A 16,765-nucleotide genomic window follows, 5' to 3' on the forward strand; every position below is an offset into this window, starting at 1 on the left:
AAATTTATAGGATCAGATAGTATTCAAGGACATAACCTCACAAAAATTGAGTTTGTACGCTTACTTACCGATTCAATTTCGCGCGTTTTTCCCGCGACTTTTCACCTTTCCTTTCTCTCTCCTTGATAATTCTACACGGTTTTTTGTCGAATAAGAAAACATTGGTGTAATTACTTGTGGAACAAATTAAAAAATCTTAGGTGCAGTAAATATTATTTAATCGAGAACGACATCTCTCGACTGAATTAGTTTTCTTCTCCTGGTAATTGTTTTCACGGATACCTGCCAATTTTATTTATTTGCGACTGTTTATAGCATTTATTTACGTAAAAAAGTACTATTAATTAAATACAATTTATCATACCTCGTAAGAAAATTAATAAATAGTTTGTTTTTGAAATTTCCTTCCCTCCGCTAAATCTCCCCAGTTTCCTTTTTTTCTCTTTTCAAAATATGAATATTACTTGTGCAAATTCAACCATTTTTCAACTATTTCAATGTGAAAAATCTTAAATTTGTAAAGTCGAAACAAAGTTTCTTATTTTACCGGAAGTACACGTGTACCACCGGAAATCGCTGCTTCCCAATTGCATATATATGTATAGTATTTTTCACGAGAGAATACAGTATTGCCTCGTAATAAGCAAGTGGTCTCGACTTCGAAATAAGCAAGTCGCTATCCCCTCTTCTTTGTTTGAAGTCGCCCGCAAAGTGAGAGGTACGAGAAATGAGTGAGAGGTCCATGAAAGCGCGAAGCCGATGTTTAGGGTAATAAATTTCACGCTTGACTGAGCAGTGACATCGGTTAGTAGAAGAAGGATGGAATATATGTATATAATGCTTTCTATCCTTGTTCAAAAAATAACATCGCTGCTCGGCCGATCACTTTATGATTTGCCGCTACCTCGCGTTCTCTATCGTCCCGTTTCGAGAACAAAGTCAAGCCGAATAGCTACCTCCCTCGAAATAAGCAACGGTTCGGTCCCGAGCCACTTGCTTATTTCGAGGCAATACTGTAGTACCATTTCGCGCAGCTCGAAGTTCCCCCACCAGTAGCGCTACCCCGCCATGATTTACTTCCCATTGCATTCGGTATATACACGGTGGACAAAATATACTAATATAGGAACGGCTTATTATAGGACAGAGGTAGTGAATCATAATTCACAAGTTTATGATCACCGTATATACATTCTGCCTAGCGTGGCTTACAGGGCCGGCCCTAGGCCTAGGCAGATTAGACGGGCGCCTAGGGCCCCCATAGGCAGGGCCCCGAAATCTGAGGGCCGGCCCTGGTGGCTTACATTATACAGCCGTACGGCGCTTGCGCGTTACCTTGGTAGCGGAGCGTGGCAGAACCAATCAGAGTCAACATGCGCAAACAAAACCAAAATTCGTTCATCCGATGGTACTATTCTCTCGTGAAAAATATGTTTGCATGTATTTATATATATGCATTGGTGATTGATGTTTGGTTAGAAATTTTCGAGTGCAACATATCTGATCAAATCAACAACGAACTGATAACAAACAGTGAGTAACATTTTGTTTTATTAATCATTTCATACACATGTGTTTGCATATACAGATACTCTTTCCACGCACTTGTTTTAAATGTATTTCTGAAATGTTTATGAAACAGCACTCACTATTAGCGTTACATGTTTTTGTTTGTAAACGATAAGGCATAACAGGGATTAGATATTGATCGAAGAGAATTTAACGAAGCGGTCGTTGTTTTTAATTCGGAAAGAAGTTGCGTGAAATTTGGTCTATCCTCGGGTTCCGCAGCCCAACAGGAACACATTAGGTTATAAATACACAGCGGAACGTCGTCTGGTTTTTCTAAACGACCATTCTCATGGATAATGTAACGTAACACACGATCATCTTGCACGTTTGAATAGGGAAAAGCTCCTAAAGTACTGATTTCCCAAAGTACTATTCCGTAAGACCACACGTCGCTTTTTGATGAAAAAGTACGATCTCGTATGGCTTCTGGTGACATCCATCTTATTGGAAGACGACGTGATTTTTCTTCAATATTTTTTATCATGTATATACCATTACGCGAAAGCCCAAAGTCAGAAATCTAAACATTATTACATTCGGTTAAGATTTTCACTTGTAAATTGCTATTGCAAATCAATCTACCTTAACGGTTAAATCTGCGCTAAGAAGAATGTTTCTGGCTGCAAGATCTCTATGAGTAATTCCTTTAAGCTCCAAGTGTTCCATACCTGCTGCGATGTCTGTGGCAAATTTCAAAAACTGATACTCTTCCATTTGCCCAATCCAATGTTCTTCTTTGCTACCAGTAATATTCATGTATTGTCCAAGTTTGTTGGCATTCATGTTGTTTGGTACGATAGGACATATAGGAGCATATAAAGCTACAAATTAAGACAGTATAATTCATCATAACTCACTTTTGTTGAGATCTCCGATTAGTATACCGCTTACTTTCTGAAACGTTTGGTTTAAGTAATCCTTCCAAAACTCTTTCATTGACCTGCATAGGTTTATCGCTCTTCTCTTTTCCTTGAAATGTATGTAAATAAGTTAATAAGTCTCCGCCTTGCATGTATTCCAGTAAAATGCATATCGATCCATTCGGCTGAATACAGTACCCCAAAAGATCTACTAAATTTGGATGCGTTCCTGCCATTCTCATTATTTCAATCTCCTTTAGAAACTGCTGTTGAATTTCCAATTTAGGAGACAGAATATTTTCTTGGGACATTTTCACAGCTATCGAAGTGTTATTTTTGTCATTTAAACAGCCAAGATACACTTTTCCAAATTGTCCTGCACCCAATTCACGTATCAATTTGATATTTTTGAATGGTACTTGTAGTTTGTCAGTTTCTTCTTTATGTACCTCCTGTGGTAATTAATTCAAGTTTTATTACCCATCTTAAGTATAAAACTACTATGAATTCTTACCTCAGATCCATATAAACCATATAGAATGTTATCCTTTTGAAGAATTGCTTCCGTCCAATGAGATTTGTATCTATAAATTCTACATATCCTAAGAGAACAAAAAATTAATTAATCTTGTACCGGTTAATTTATCAATTGATTTGCTACTTTAATATTTACCGGGCATTGGTTTTATTACCAAGTGATAAGAAGTCATGCTTAGGATATAATATCAAGCTTAAAACTCCAAATAAAACGCATCCACTTAGTACTCCGCATAATATGATCCACTGAAAAATGTGTTCCTCGTTATACGTTCATTTAAAACCTCCCTATTAATAACTTACTACATTATGATTCATAATATTAGTTTTGACATTGAATAACGTAGAATTTATAATGAAACTTCCTCCTCTTCCGATGCAGTCATAATTGTTCACAGCGTTAACTATCACTTTATAACCACCTTTAACTTTTGTAAATTTTTCAGTGGAACTTAAATTCCATAAGAACGTTGTTGTTCCTGCAGGCACTTCTCCTATCTTTGTTACGTTATTGTATATGGGTAACCCTTTTTTTGAGGTTGAACGAGATACTCCAATACTATAAAATTTTTCCATAAATTGAATTCAGATACACATCAATTGCACACCAAGTTATGTACCTGATCAGATAAAAAGAAACATCAGAAGCATTAGAAGCTGTCCAGTTTACGACCATTCGATATCCTTTTTGAGTAACATTCACTTTTGGAACTGGCGATTTAGCTATGAAACAGCTACACGTATCACCTATGCATTCTGGAACTGTATACAAAACCTGTAAGATTTAAGCGTTTCTCTTATTAAGAGAATATATAATAAATAATCTGAACGTATCATTTTGCCCGTACGCACTTGAGGTATATTTATCATATGCTTTGTTCTTGGGTTTGCGATAACTTCTATTTTGTAAGAACAACCAGGTTGAATATGTACGTCTGGCAGATCCTCCAAGTCATTTGTCTCCGGCAGGAGCACATTAAATTGTTTATTATTGTGTACCGTATAAAAAGTTGATCCCTCTGGACATTCTGCGTTTGTTTTTTCCATGTTTGGTACGGTTGTGATTATAATGCTACGACAGCAAATTGAAATAAGATAAATTAGATTATACTGATAAGAATTTTTTTTACATTATTTAAGAAATCTTTACCTGTAGTAGGATGGACGTCTGTTACTGTTCGCAGGTAACCAAGATATGTTCAATTTCAAAAATTTATAGGCATCCCTACTGTTTGTATACCTCTCATCTTGCACTGCTTTGACGCTTAAGTTTCGAACAGGTTCAACAAATTCGATTTTTGTATACGCCTCATCGCATAAATATAATGAAATAAATATAACACACGCAAACGAAAATCGAATTCGAGTATTCATTTCATTTTTTACACAATGAGAAATGAAATCATCGTTAAACTACATGACACGTTGCGATAGTGTACTAAGTTTTAGTCAGTTTATAATCAGGATACACATTTATCTGGGAATCTTTACTTTGCGATGAACGTGCAACATTTTTCAAGTATGCGATAAGACGATAAGCTTAACTCTTAAAACCATAACTCTAATCGTTATGTACGTACTGAATATTCGAGGATTCCAAGAATATCAATGATATAAAAAATAAAATAAAATAAATATAGAGGAAGAGTACGTTGAATTAATATTAACAAGAGTGTACAGGTAGAATAGAATGTTTACATTCTTTATTGTCCTTGCATATACAGTGAGGTGCAAAAGTATTCGGACACCGTTTAAAAATGAATATCTAAATTAAATTGGACCAAATTACTTGAGGCTTTTTGAGAAGCTATACAAATTAATTTATTATATGTGCTTTTGTCGTTTTGAAAAATTACAATTTGTTGAAATCGTGAAAAAAAATAGTGAAGGGTCATTTTTCAACTTTTTTATGTGAGCCCATAATGAAAATTTAAAATATGGCTTTCGTTGATTCAAATAAGTTATGTGTATGCTGAAAATTTTTGTAATTAAGTAATTAATTTCGAATAATTAATTTTAATTTTAATAATTCAAAATTAATTACTTTTAATTTTAATAACTCAAAATTAATTACTTTTAATTTTAATTATTCAAAATTAATTACTTTTAATTTTAATTACTCAAAATTAATTAATAAATAAATTATTTAATTACTAAAATTTTCAGCATAGACATAACTAATTTGAATTAACGAAAGACATATTTTAAATTTTCATTACAGTTGAAAAATTTTAATAAATTCATTTTTATAGCTTCTCAAAAAACCTCAAGTCATTTGGTCCAATTTTAAATGAGGTATTCTGTTTTAAACGGTGAGCGAATAATTTTGTGACTCACTGTGCATGCATGAAAATGATCAACAGACTGAGGTATATCTGCAAAACAAAATCAGATATCGTCGCGTAATGGGCGACAATAATAAGAGAACCGACGAGAATTACAGAAAATCTGAGGTGCTAGAGAGAAGAAAAAAGTACGGTTGAACAAATTGCAAATTTTTGGCGGGAAACAAGACTGTTTCGTTTTTATGTTGCAGGGAAGAAATGGCCTCGGCTACTATATCACCGACAGAAGACGACGAATTGACTTTGCCACGCGCATCGATCAATAAGATGATCAAGGAAATTCTGCCCCATGTACGCGTGGCAAATGAATCACGGGAACTGATACTGAATTGCTGCACGGAATTCATACATTTGCTTTCGTCCGAGGCGAACGAGATTTGCAATCAACAGCAGAAGAAAACGATCAACGCTGAACATGTGCTTCAGGCACTCGAGAAGCTTGGATTCGGAGATTACAGCGCAGAGGCGGAGGCTGTTTTGCGAGATTGCAAAGCAGTCGCAGCGAAACGAAGACGTCAGAGTACCAGATTAGAAAATTTGGGGATTCCAGAGGAAGAGCTCCTCAGACAGCAACAGGAATTGTTCGCGAAGGCGAGGGAGGAACAGGCTGTGGCCGAGCAACAGCAGTGGCAACAGCTGCAAGCGGTTGCGCAAATGGCTTCGATGCAACAAGCAGATAGCGAGCAGGAAGATTACTCCTAAACATGTATAGTGACTGAACGATTCTCCTTTTCCTGTGTTGATGTGGAAAACCGGTGAACGAGGACATACTCTTTTTATTTCAGCCAGTCTGGGATAATTGAAATATATCTTCTTTTCTTCTCCTTCTCTTGATTTATTCCACTTCATACATATTATTTATGGCTTGTACACTACTCGCATTCGTACCTTTGTTCTGTGATGTTCTTACAATAATAATGATTATAATAGAGAAAATACGTCAAGGATTCATGTATATATCATTGTAGTTACCAAATGGTACTATAAAAGCCGAAATTATCGATTATGGCATTAATCTTCCATATTCGGAAGATAGATGACTCTTTTTGATCGCTTCCATTACTCTAGAAACGTAGTGATACCTGAGTAATACAAAGGCAATTGATTAAGAAAACGCCTATTGAAAAAAGAAAAGAAACAGAGATTAGATTTCATACATACCAATTCTTTTCTGTTAGAGTAGAGGGTGTCATTGGATTTCTATTAACACCATGTATCTTCGTTTTTAATTTCTCTATTAGTTTCTTCTCATTATAATGCATAGTTGGTTCCTCTGCAAGAAAAGAAATATCAAATTAGAATTAGATATTGAATTAAATATTAAATACCGAATCGTACCGTAATTTGTGATTCGAGGTATGAAAAATAAGTTCAACCCTGCCTCCATCGAATGATTACTCATATCCAAACCACTGTTAATTTGTAATCTAGAACTGGAGAATACTTTGCTGTAAAATTCCTGTAAACGATGAATCATTGTAACAGTTTCACTCGATGAATAATGGAATAGATTTTTTAACAAACAATATTACTTTAACTTTCTCTATAGTGTTCGGTGTGAAATCTTCAAGTTCAGCTTTGTTATGCAGAAATACAATGTGTGGATAGTATTCTACATAGTCTTGATCCATGTTACTCGTTGAAGATGGCTTTAACATTTCTGCAGTTTGTAAAAACCTACAAGTTATAAATGTTCCTAAAATTTCCTGATAAAAATGTAAATTTCACGTGCAATGCTTACCTAACTAAGTTTGGATCGATAAACCAGTCTTGGACAAAAATGATCACATGACATACAGAAAAGAGGAACGCTGCAAATTGTAAAGATTGTAATTCTAAATTAGTTTCTGTATTTACAAAGTCTGTCGTAGATTTCTTTTGATCGTAAGAAGCGGAATAATCTATTCTCGATCCAGAAAGTATGGGCTGTGTATCTAAATATATCACTCTGTTTTTTGTTACAAAGAAATCAATACCAGAGGTACAATTTGCACCGCTTTCATGATGAGTTATATCTTGAACTGGAAATACATCAGGCCTGTGTTAGTAGAAAAAGAACAATAGGAAATAAAGCGTATCGTCACAAAAATTTTGAACGGTAATAGGTAGTTAAAGGTTTTGCAATAATACCAACACATAGCTGGATGTCAATAAAGACATTATAGTAGATTTTCCAACACCCTGAGCTCCTAAACATCCTACCACCAAGAAATCTTGTTGATCGTACAGAAATTCGAGAGGATTTTCACAAAGTTGCATATTTTCATCCATGAACTTTACGCAAGTGGTCATCTCAAGACACATGGGTAATATGGTACGTACAGCTAAAGAAAACGTTTAGCTTAATAAATTTTAATATTCTATGATAATGATTCAAGGAAAAACAATTCTTACAATCTTGTACTTTTGACGAAACATTGGTAGATGTGTCTGACTCTTTCCTGGAAGATAAAAATTGTATTGTAGGCTAAAGTTTCAAGTTATATGTTACAATAAAATATAATTATCATTACTTGTTACCACCATTACGTTGGCTTGGTGAAACAGCTCTGTTTTCGCCTTCCCTGGTTTTCAATATAAATGTAGGACGATCTATAACTTTAATTGTACCTCTACCATCAACCTCTTTAACTTCTGAATCTTTCGGTGTAATCGACATCATCGTTTTTTGTTTAATTCAGATTAATTGCACGTGTGAACGATCAGCAAACTTTCCTTTTTGCATTTAACCACACAATTCTTTGTTGCCAAACAAAACTAACACATCAAATTCAAATGAGTTGTTTTACCGTATATCGGTACCATGGTATCAATAGGAGGTTGTACTTCCGAAAACCTCCATGCTCCGAATTGGCTGAAATTTTGGGACTACGTTTCTTTTTAATAAAAATGATGATTCCAAGAAGGATTTTTGGCGACTCGAGAAAAAGTTTTTTTGTCATCTGGATATCCTTCCCTACTTTACCGACGCAGAATATTGAATTATCATGGCGTGTTTTGCGAACACGATTCAGTAGAGAAGGTATTAGAGAAGATTTCATTGTTTTCTTGTGTTTTCAAACAAGAAAAAATGGAAAAGATCCATTTGTGCAATTACTGACTGTCCCGATAGTTTTGTCGAAAGCGTAGATAACAGTAGATGCAGATACTATGCCGGTAAAATAGGGAGTGACATTCATGTGATAACAAATTCTTTTTCGAGTCGCCAAAAATCCTTCTCGCAGTCATCATTTTTAACAAAAAAGAATCTATTTCCAAAATTTGAGCCAATTCGGAGCATGGAGGTTTTTGAAAGTTTAACCCAATAGGATTTCATCCATGGTTTCGATAATCCATCGATGTTACAGATTTGAAACTCATGGAAAAGAAACTGTTAGAATATCTATGTTGATAATATGGTCACTGTCGAAAACGAAGTTACTCGAATTGACTGAAATTAGTGGAATAAACTGTTTCGAAACATTAGGATCGGTTTATATAGAGTAGATGGTTTTGTTTCTCCTTTCTTTTTGCAAATAAAGTTTTAAAAAAAGCCGAACTAACACGATGTGATTTAACGAGGAAAATTCCTCATTAAGTTGTCATGGTTCCCTAAGAAGATTGAACAGATAAAATTATTATTACGTGTTTCAATGTATTTTGTCAATATGTTGCGAATGCGTAGGTAAGGTTATCTATTATTTTATTTCTTGTATCTTTTTAAACTATATAAACATTTATACTTAGCGAAGTCTTGCAATAATCTTAGGAGCTTTGATTTTTTTTTCTTCCATTTTTTTTGCGATATTGATTGCCTTCTTTTTCGTGATGTTGAGTGAACATAATGAAGAGTAAAATGCCACCATTTCGAAGGAAAAAGTCTGGAAAATCTTTCCCTGTTAAAGTCTGTACTTTGGACGCTGAATTGGAGTTCAGTTTAGAGGTTAGTTTCACTTTTTTTTCAGTTGTTTAATTATCCTTCTGTCATATCATGTAAACAAGTACTCTGAACAAATTATTTTCAGTGGAGATCAACAGGGAGAGATTTGTTTGATTTAGTCTGTCGTACGATAGGATTGAGAGAAACATGGTATTTCGGACTGCAGTATGAGGATGCCAAAGGATTCATATCATGGCTAAAATTAGACAAGAAAGGTGAATTATTCGATCCGTCGAACAAGGTTTATTTACTCCATAAACATTACATCCATCGTTACATGATAAGTTAATGTTTCTTTAGTGCAAGATCAATGTATTTCCCAACAACCGACGACACCTTTCATGTTCCTGGCAAAGTTTTATCCGGAAGCTGTCGCAGAAGAATTAGTGCAAGAAGTGACACAACATTTATTTTTTCTTCAAGTGAAGCAAGCCATCCTTTCTATGGATATTTATTGTCCTCCTGAAGCATCCGTGTTATTAGCTTCTTACGCGGTTCAGGCAAAGGTGATTGTTTTCTTAAAACGATATTCCCTCCACTGTTCTAAATTCTAACTCGTCGCATAATACCATTAGTACGGGGACTATGACGAAGTCTCGTACCGTCCAGGAATGCTTGCCAGTGAAGATTTATTGCCGCAGAGAGTAATCGATCAGTATCAAATGACACCTGAAATGTGGGAGGATAGGATAAAAATTTGGTACGCAGATCATCGTGGGATGTCTAGAGATGAAGCAGAGATGGAATATCTTAAAATTGCTCAGGATCTAGATATGTACGGTGTGAATTACTTTCCTATTAGCGTAAGTATTCAACCCTTTACTTTATACCTTTCTCATTCAGTGTCACTGACCGTCATAATAAATTGTAGAACAAGAAAGAGACTGATCTCTGGCTCGGAGTCACTGCCCTGGGATTGAATATTTATGAAAAGGAGAACAAACTGGCGCCGAAGACTACGTTCACGTGGTCGGAGATACGGCACATCAGCTTCGACGACAAGAAGTTTGTAATAAAACCGGTGGAGAAAACGTCGCCGAACTTCGTATTCTTCTCGCAGAAAGTTCGCATGAATAAACTGGTAAAAAAACAGTCAGATGTTGGCAGCTGGGTGAAGGGTTTGATAGCTTTAAGATTGGACGATCATAACAGTGACAAAGCTGCTCACATATTATTTGTTAAGATCCTGGACCTGTGTATCGGCAACCATGATCTGTTTATGAGGAGACGGAAACCCGACTCGATGGAGGTGCAGCAGATGAAAGCCCAGGCCAAAGAGGAAAAGTCTAGGTAAGTTTCTAGCGTATTTTCACAAAATTTTCATTGTAATTCAATTTAACGGGCAAGTTCAAGTTTCTAGAATTTGTATCGCTTACCTTAACAATTCTGAATGCGGTATGTTAAGAAAATACTTTACTAACATTTATAGGAATTAAAGAAATAAAATAATTTACAACAACACAGATGATTTATATCATTGCTGTAAAATGTTATACCAACATAATTATATGCATGTGATTGATTAATTAATTAAACTACTTAAAAATTTACCTGATAGTACTGCTGGTAAAGATTGCTGCTTCTTCTGTAGTCGCTATTTACAAAAATGAGTTTTGCATAAAGAAACTGGTTGATATATTTTACATCATGATCTAAGAATGGTTAATTTAACATTGATGATCTTTTATACAGGGTGTCCCAGAACTCGCGTTGGACCTGTGAAGGGGTAGCTTTTTCATCATTAACCTAACCTCCAATTCAAACATTTATTAATTATTCCATTTCAATAATTTTTATTCGTTGTTTAAAATGCTTAGAATTTTCCTTTTTACATTATGACAGGCGACAAGAGATCATATTCCTTATTCATTTTTAAACACGCCATGCCAACGGGGCGCCGAGCTGACGCTGCCGCCCCTGAGCCCGCGCGTTCTGCGCGCTCGGATTGGTCAGTGCTTTTTCCTTAATAATTCAAAAATGAAGCTTCGAACAACATTTTCGCAAAGGAAAATGTTGTTCAGAATCACCCCAGCTACCCCTTTCACGGGAGCAACGCGAGTTCCGGGACACCCTGTATTTTACCAGGCCTTATTGTAATCCACCCGTATCCCAATTTCTAACCTCTTCAATCCTCTTTCTTTTCCCGGTTTCAAATTTTTGTAGGAATTGTCACGAGCAAATATAATTAAATAGATATTTAATCAGGTCAGTATGCATATTTATGATTTATATAAGTCACGAGAAACATTCCAAGAAGAAACTGAATTATTGATAGATAAGTAGTCGTTTATCCAATTGGTAAATTAATCATATTATTACGTTGAAAGAAATTTATAATTCTCTTCGTCTAATGATTTCATTTTATTAGGAGACAAATTGAAAGAAACAAATTGGCGCGAGAGAAACAGCTTCGGGAAGCAGCGGAGAGAGAAAAGGCAGCGATGGAGCAGCGTCTTTTACAATATCAAGAAGAAATTCGTTTGGCAAACGAAGCACTTGTAAGATATTAACGAGGCTGGAGATAATTGATTTCAAAAGCATAAAGGGAGCGTAAGAAAATTGTTGATATATTGCAGAGGAGGTCTGAAGAAACTGCTGACCTTTTGGCTGAAAAGAGCCGCGTGGCAGAAGAAGAAGCGATGCTGTTGAGTCAGAAAGCTTCGGAAGCCGAACAAGAAATCACGCGTATACGATTAAACAATATGAAGACGGAGGAAGAGAAGGTTCATCTCGAACGAAAAACTAGGGAGGCTGAATTGTTAACAGAAAGATTGGTGCAAGAATCAGAAAGGAGAGCGGCAGAGGCGGAGAAGTTGAAGGACGAATTGTTACGTGCACGAATTGCGGAAAAGGAAGCGAAAGAAAAGTTGTTAGAGTTCCTTAGCAGGAATGCTTATACTGCTACTATAGCTGTGAATATCGAAATTCTAGAATTAAGTATACAGGGTGTCCCAGAAATCGCGTGACACCCGGAAATAAGGGTTGCTAGGGTGATTCTGAACAACTCTTTCCTTTACCAAAATGTTGGTTGAGGCTTCGTTTTTGAGTTATTATCGAAAAACGCTGGCCAATCAGAGCGCGCGCTCAACCACCGCGCTCGGCTATGCTCGATTATGGTCGTGAGCAAACACATTAACATAGCGCAGGTATCGAGGGAACCCATGCTGTGTCAATGCGTTTGTTCACGACCGAGCGCGGTTCAGAGCCAACACTCTCGCGGTTGAGTGCGCGCTCTGATTGGCCAGTGTTTTTTGTTAATAACTCAAAAACGAAGCTTCAACTACGATTTTGGTAAAGGAAAAAATTGTTCAGAATCACCCCAGCAACCCCCATTTCCAGGTGTTACGCGAGTTCCGGGACATCCTGTACATTTACACTAAGGTTATGTGCAATTAATATTTTATTTTTGTATTCATGTTTACAGCCAGTGCCAAATCTATTCCCATCGACACAAGTACTGCCATCAGATTTGCAAGCAGATCTTCAAACGTTGCAGCTGGATACAGAACCTTTACCAACTGACCTAACCTCCTATGATCTAATCGCTGATGGAGATGTCGATCAACTCTCGTTGGAGATTGAAAAGGAAAGGGTAGATTATTGGGAGAAAAGTAAACACTTGCAAGAACAACTGAGAGAATTACGTACCGAGATTGAGGTTATGAAAGTTGGTGAAAAACAGTGCGAGTTGGATCAGCTACACGAAGAACAAGTACGACTTGGTGAGAACAAATACAGTACGTTAAAAAAAGTGAAGTCAGGATCCACTAAGGCCAGAGTTGCGTTCTTCGAGGAGTTATAGTTTCGTATACCGAGAGATTGAGGAAAGTAGATTATATCGACTTGACAAAGAAATGAATATCTGATTTCATATGAAACTTATGGATTATGTAAAGACACGTACGTATGTATACGTTGTAGAATACTGACACGTACGCTTTACTTTTTTGTAACGATGTACATTTTACTTTGTTATATACATAGTGGTAGTACACAGTTTGCATGCTGATGTTCTAAGTGTCCTTGATTGGAAGACCATACTTATATACACACCTTCGTCAAATGATAACTGCAGTAAAGTTTTTTTCTTCTTTTTTTTTACTTTACGTTTGTTTCCATCCTATGTATCTTTACTTGTTTGTTGTGCTAATTTTGAATGTTTCAATAACATAGCAAGATAATTAGATTTTTATGTAAAGTATGTGCACAGAAATCAAAATTACAGGTATAATTACTAGGCGTTAATGTTTACGTAGAAGTAAGTAATTCTCGAAGGCATGAATATTATTCCTTTGTTTTTGGTCAAACGTTAGGTAAAACTTGGAGGAAATATGTAGACAGATTTTAAATTAGGTTATAAACATTTAAGGGAATATTACAATAGATCTGTATATAATTTTAAAAAAAGACGAATGTAAAGATTCAACCAGTGTATGAGTATATGTAACGTTCTTTTTTTTTTTTCTTTTGGTAAGCCTATTTTTAAGTGTAAAGCAGATCATTGTTGTCAATTTTTATGCCATGAAACATAACTAACATGATATATCGTTAGTTTAATTAGACTAGAGCATTAGAATCGTTGTGCATTAATTGTGGCCTTTGAAGAAATGTTCCTATCAACATAGCAAAGAAGTCAGTGTTCAAGTATCTCAGCGCAGGGCTTTCCAAATGTCCCAGTATATTTTCACAGTCGAACCTTAGCTCAATGAAATTTAATGTAAAAAGTTTTTTTAAACATTTTTATACACAGTTTGTTACAAAATTGTACATAATTACAAATATTTTTACGTAAAACCAGTGAATCAATGAAGTGTCCTTAAAGAGAAAAAGAATTTTAATTTTTCAAATTTCTTTTAATCACTTTTAATAACATATTTGATAACGGAGAATATATAAATCCTTTACAAAACGTGCCATAATTGTTTGCAAATATGTAATAGTAATACATCAGACTCTGAATAATAAATGTTATTTTTATACGTGCTTTAAATTATCTTTTAATTAAAGAGATTTAAGAACAAATTTCCATTTTTGGAAAGCTGTAGTTCTAAACAAAAGGAAATACCATCGATAAGGTTATACAATTTCTGTTTATTACTACTATTACTCGAACACTGATTATTTAGTGATATGGAAATGCGAAAATAATAAACACAAATGAATAGCCTCGTTATATTATATTGCTCTTTTATTTTTCGAATCATTCTTATTCCTAGATTCTCTATAAACACGTTGAAAGTCTAGTAGTCAGTATTGATTATGTTATTGTGTAAGATATTTTACCAAAACTTTGGTGCGAATGTTGAAACTTTTGGCGCCATTATCTGTGATTCGTATACGCGAGTGTATTGGACGCTACTTGAAAAGTCTTTTGGCTAAAATCAGTATTTTCTATAATAATAACGTACCTGTAAATGTTATTTGCAACTACTTATTCAACTAGTTTACTCAGTAATCTATAACTACGTCTTTTTCATGAAATTCAGGGTAATAGTGAATGTTATGTAACGATAAAATATATTATTAATAAATATACTACTATTTTCAGCAGCAAATGATTTAATATTTTCTGTAATATCGATGAGAAACTTTTCTACGCCTTAGGACTAAGATGACAGAGGAAAAAATGTGACATTTGAAAACAATAATATTCTTTATTTACATGTAATATCCATTGCTATTTAATCTAAATACAAACGTATTAAATCGTCTTCCTTAGCAGGGTAGTTTGTTACTGGACATTTGCCACTTTTGCGTATCACAGAAAGAATACATTGGTAACAAAATGCATACCTGTAAAATGTAGTATTTATAGGATATAACAGAATTTCAATTACTTATTTTTATAATACTATTTTCTGTAATACACGTACCCAGATACTGAAAGTACCGTGTGCACCCTGGGTGTCTTACAACAGATCGGACACATGCCTTTATATTTCTTTGCTATTTCTGGAATCTATAATAACAATGATGTACAATATTAATAAAGAAAATATTTTATCTGTTCGTATAGCAATAAATACTTGATTATTATTCGCTTACCACTGGAGGTGGTGGAACAGGTAGTGACATTAAATTTGTAAAGTAATGTTCTTGATTCCACCAGGATAAAAATTGAAGGAAGAATGCTCCAAATTCGAGGGACGTAGTCACCACTCTTTGAAATATATCTAAACCATCGCTGATACCAAAGGAATTATTTTTTATTTTTCTTAACAAATCAGAAACACTGATTACCATCTTTGGTTTTGCATATGTCAAAGAAATAGATAACAGTCTTAAAAGTGGTGAAGTAAACACTGATTTCCCAGAAATGTAAAGTACATAATTATATAGTACCATGAATTCGTATAACATGAAAGTTACTGTATATCCTTTGACAATAAAAATACGATATAGCTTTTCCCATTTCTACAAAAAAAAGACAAATTTTGAACGTCTTTTGAATAATGAACACTACATACTACTTACCGTCTGTGGTATATAACCATCTATTTCCTCAAGTTTATACCTTTGACTTAATTGAAAAAACTTATTTTTTAAGTAAGGAAATAGAACTAATAATATTAAAGATAGCCCCTTCTGCTGTTTTGATAATTCACGTTGAATTGAAGAATTTTCTATATCTATACGTTTTAAACTATAGAACGCTTCAGAAAAGGAAGCAGCTGAAAGAAATATGTTTATGAATGATTTATTCATAGATTATTAAATTTTGTATGCGTTATCACTAATTACTTACAATGTTTTTTTAAATAATATCTTTGAAGAATTACATTAAAAATCAAGTAACATTCATCAGCCCATTTAAGAACATGTTCGTACCTCCCATGGTTAAATGATACAATAAACTAAAAACAAATTAGAGAAAAGTAGTTAGCGTTACCCAATTTGTTCGTTCTGCATTAAATTTAAATTTCATACCCGGATATCCGGTTTATAGACCATATGTCAATATAATGTAAGATCAATATAATAAAAATATGTAGAAAATTGCTAAAAATTTTTTTAAATAAAAATCCGGTCGGATTATTTCAAATAATATATAAGAAGCTAACAAATTTTTGTATGTATACCCTGAAAAACATACATCAATTTCGAAATTCTAACCTACCGATAGAATCTTCTTAAAAGCTGGTTCAACAGTAGATGCAAATGATTCTTGTGCTATAATTTCAAAAATGGAAGGCTTTGTAAACGCAGTTCCAGTTAAATATGCTCCTTTCTCAGCCATTTGGGCTTCTCTTCTTTAAACACTGCGAACAATTTTTCATTATTCATAAATTGACCTATGGTCTCTGATAATCTTAGACGCAAATCATAACTAATCAGAAATTTAAATCAGTTAGAATCTACGTCATTGCTATTAGGTTAACAATTATTCAGGTTTCTTAATTATTGTTGATATGTAATTTATTAAAATATGTAAACACATAAATTATTGTATACTACTCAATATTTATAAAATACAATGCCATCTAGCAGAATAAGGGTTAACCTTTACGTTATCGGACCCAAAATTTTGGACC

The 16,765-nt window shown here is 34.4% G+C and overlaps 5 protein-coding genes across 12 annotated transcripts; 2 read left to right on the forward strand and 3 right to left on the reverse strand.

The window, feature by feature from the left end:
* Positions 1–1,415: 1,415 nt before the first annotated feature.
* On the forward strand, positions 1,416–6,138 carry LOC114879725 (protein Dr1). Of its 4 annotated transcripts, none has more exons than XM_029194942.2 (3): positions 4,529–4,616; positions 5,333–5,442; positions 5,506–6,138. In XM_029194942.2, exons 2-3 carry the CDS (start codon positions 5,375–5,377, stop codon positions 6,014–6,016), a joined length of 579 nt encoding a protein of 192 aa, XP_029050775.1. In that variant the 5' UTR covers positions 4,529–4,616; positions 5,333–5,374; the 3' UTR covers positions 6,017–6,138. The 4 variants fall into 4 exon arrangements, with proteins under 4 accessions (XP_029050776.1, XP_029050775.1, XP_029050774.1 ...); XM_029194941.2 differs by having other exon boundaries at positions 4,541–4,649; XM_029194943.2 differs by lacking the exons at positions 4,529–4,616; positions 5,333–5,442 and adding an exon at positions 1,416–1,533.
* Positions 1,444–4,447, reverse strand: LOC114879719 (mast/stem cell growth factor receptor kita-like). Its single transcript, XM_029194929.2, has 9 exons — positions 4,120–4,447; positions 3,822–4,041; positions 3,590–3,744; positions 3,273–3,528; positions 3,106–3,215; positions 2,947–3,034; positions 2,464–2,884; positions 2,155–2,393; positions 1,444–2,092 (listed from the first exon to the last, which is right to left on the reverse strand). The coding sequence occupies exons 1-9, from the start codon at positions 4,341–4,343 to the stop codon at positions 1,658–1,660; spliced, it is 2,148 nt and encodes a 715-aa protein (XP_029050762.1). The 5' UTR covers positions 4,344–4,447; the 3' UTR covers positions 1,444–1,657.
* A 94-nt stretch (positions 6,139–6,232) lies between the features above and the next one.
* LOC114879723 (protein SMG9) lies at positions 6,233–8,210 on the reverse strand. Its single transcript, XM_029194937.2, has 8 exons — positions 7,828–8,210; positions 7,709–7,755; positions 7,449–7,638; positions 7,056–7,352; positions 6,847–6,991; positions 6,653–6,773; positions 6,476–6,587; positions 6,233–6,396 (listed from the first exon to the last, which is right to left on the reverse strand). The coding sequence occupies exons 1-8, from the start codon at positions 7,974–7,976 to the stop codon at positions 6,318–6,320; spliced, it is 1,140 nt and encodes a 379-aa protein (XP_029050770.1). The 5' UTR covers positions 7,977–8,210; the 3' UTR covers positions 6,233–6,317.
* Positions 8,211–8,710: 500 nt separating this feature from the next.
* On the forward strand, positions 8,711–14,411 carry LOC114879722 (merlin). 5 transcript variants are annotated; one of them, XM_029194936.2, is made up of 10 exons: positions 8,711–8,978; positions 9,130–9,236; positions 9,319–9,448; positions 9,534–9,739; positions 9,809–10,036; positions 10,105–10,314; positions 10,417–10,523; positions 11,602–11,731; positions 11,810–12,145; positions 12,658–14,411. In XM_029194936.2, exons 2-10 carry the CDS (start codon positions 9,138–9,140, stop codon positions 13,033–13,035), a joined length of 1,824 nt encoding a protein of 607 aa, XP_029050769.1. In that variant the 5' UTR covers positions 8,711–8,978; positions 9,130–9,137; the 3' UTR covers positions 13,036–14,411. The 5 variants fall into 5 exon arrangements, with proteins under 5 accessions (XP_029050769.1, XP_029050768.1, XP_029050767.1 ...); XM_029194935.2 differs by having other exon boundaries at positions 9,167–9,236; XM_029194934.2 differs by having other exon boundaries at positions 9,063–9,236; positions 10,105–10,523.
* A 456-nt stretch (positions 14,412–14,867) lies between these two features.
* Positions 14,868–16,669, reverse strand: LOC114879724 (peroxisome assembly protein 12). Its single transcript, XM_029194938.2, has 6 exons — positions 16,351–16,669; positions 15,979–16,087; positions 15,708–15,904; positions 15,279–15,647; positions 15,107–15,192; positions 14,868–15,026 (listed from the first exon to the last, which is right to left on the reverse strand). Exons 1-6 carry the CDS (start codon positions 16,468–16,470, stop codon positions 14,915–14,917), a joined length of 993 nt encoding a protein of 330 aa, XP_029050771.1. The 5' UTR covers positions 16,471–16,669; the 3' UTR covers positions 14,868–14,914.
* Positions 16,670–16,765: the final 96 nt, after the last annotated feature.

This window comes from Osmia bicornis, chromosome 16 (assembly GCF_907164935.1).
Source record: "Osmia bicornis bicornis chromosome 16, iOsmBic2.1, whole genome shotgun sequence".
Taxonomy (NCBI): Eukaryota; Metazoa; Arthropoda; class Insecta; order Hymenoptera; family Megachilidae; genus Osmia; species Osmia bicornis.

What these genes read in the sequence shown, in the direction of transcription:
- LOC114879719 (XM_029194929.2), bottom strand. Translation starts at nt 4,343, where the DNA reads ATGAATACTCGAATTCGATTTTCGTTTGCGTGTGTTATATTTATTTCA. An exon ending in AGACGTCCATCCTACTACAG is followed by an intron (nt 4,042 to 4,119) that starts GTAAAGATTTCT and finishes TTGCTGTCGTAG; the next exon opens with CATTATAATCACAACCGTAC. An exon ending in ATGGTTTATATGGATCTGAG is followed by an intron (nt 2,885 to 2,946) that starts GTAAGAATTCAT and finishes TAATTACCACAG; the next exon opens with GAGGTACATAAAGAAGAAAC.
- LOC114879725 (XM_029194940.2), top strand. Translation starts at nt 5,312, where the DNA reads ATGCATGAAAATGATCAACAGACTGAGGTATATCTGCAAAACAAAATC. An exon ending in GTGCTAGAGAGAAGAAAAAA is followed by an intron (nt 5,443 to 5,505) that starts GTACGGTTGAAC and finishes TTTATGTTGCAG; the next exon opens with GGAAGAAATGGCCTCGGCTA.
- LOC114879723 (XM_029194937.2), bottom strand. Translation starts at nt 7,976, where the DNA reads ATGATGTCGATTACACCGAAAGATTCAGAAGTTAAAGAGGTTGATGGT. An exon ending in ACCTCGAATCACAAATTACG is followed by an intron (nt 6,588 to 6,652) that starts GTACGATTCGGT and finishes CTTTTCTTGCAG; the next exon opens with AGGAACCAACTATGCATTAT. An exon ending in ACTCTAACAGAAAAGAATTG is followed by an intron (nt 6,397 to 6,475) that starts GTATGTATGAAA and finishes TGTATTACTCAG; the next exon opens with GTATCACTACGTTTCTAGAG.
- LOC114879722 (XM_029194934.2), top strand. Translation starts at nt 9,138, where the DNA reads ATGAAGAGTAAAATGCCACCATTTCGAAGGAAAAAGTCTGGAAAATCT. An exon ending in GCTAAAATTAGACAAGAAAG is followed by an intron (nt 9,449 to 9,533) that starts GTGAATTATTCG and finishes ATGTTTCTTTAG; the next exon opens with TGCAAGATCAATGTATTTCC. An exon ending in CTTATACTGCTACTATAGCT is followed by an intron (nt 12,146 to 12,657) that starts GTGAATATCGAA and finishes TCATGTTTACAG; the next exon opens with CCAGTGCCAAATCTATTCCC.
- LOC114879724 (XM_029194938.2), bottom strand. Translation starts at nt 16,470, where the DNA reads ATGGCTGAGAAAGGAGCATATTTAACTGGAACTGCGTTTACAAAGCCT. An exon ending in CTTTTAAGAAGATTCTATCG is followed by an intron (nt 16,088 to 16,350) that starts GTAGGTTAGAAT and finishes ATTTGTTTTTAG; the next exon opens with TTTATTGTATCATTTAACCA. An exon ending in ATGGTTATATACCACAGACG is followed by an intron (nt 15,648 to 15,707) that starts GTAAGTAGTATG and finishes TTTTTTTTGTAG; the next exon opens with AAATGGGAAAAGCTATATCG.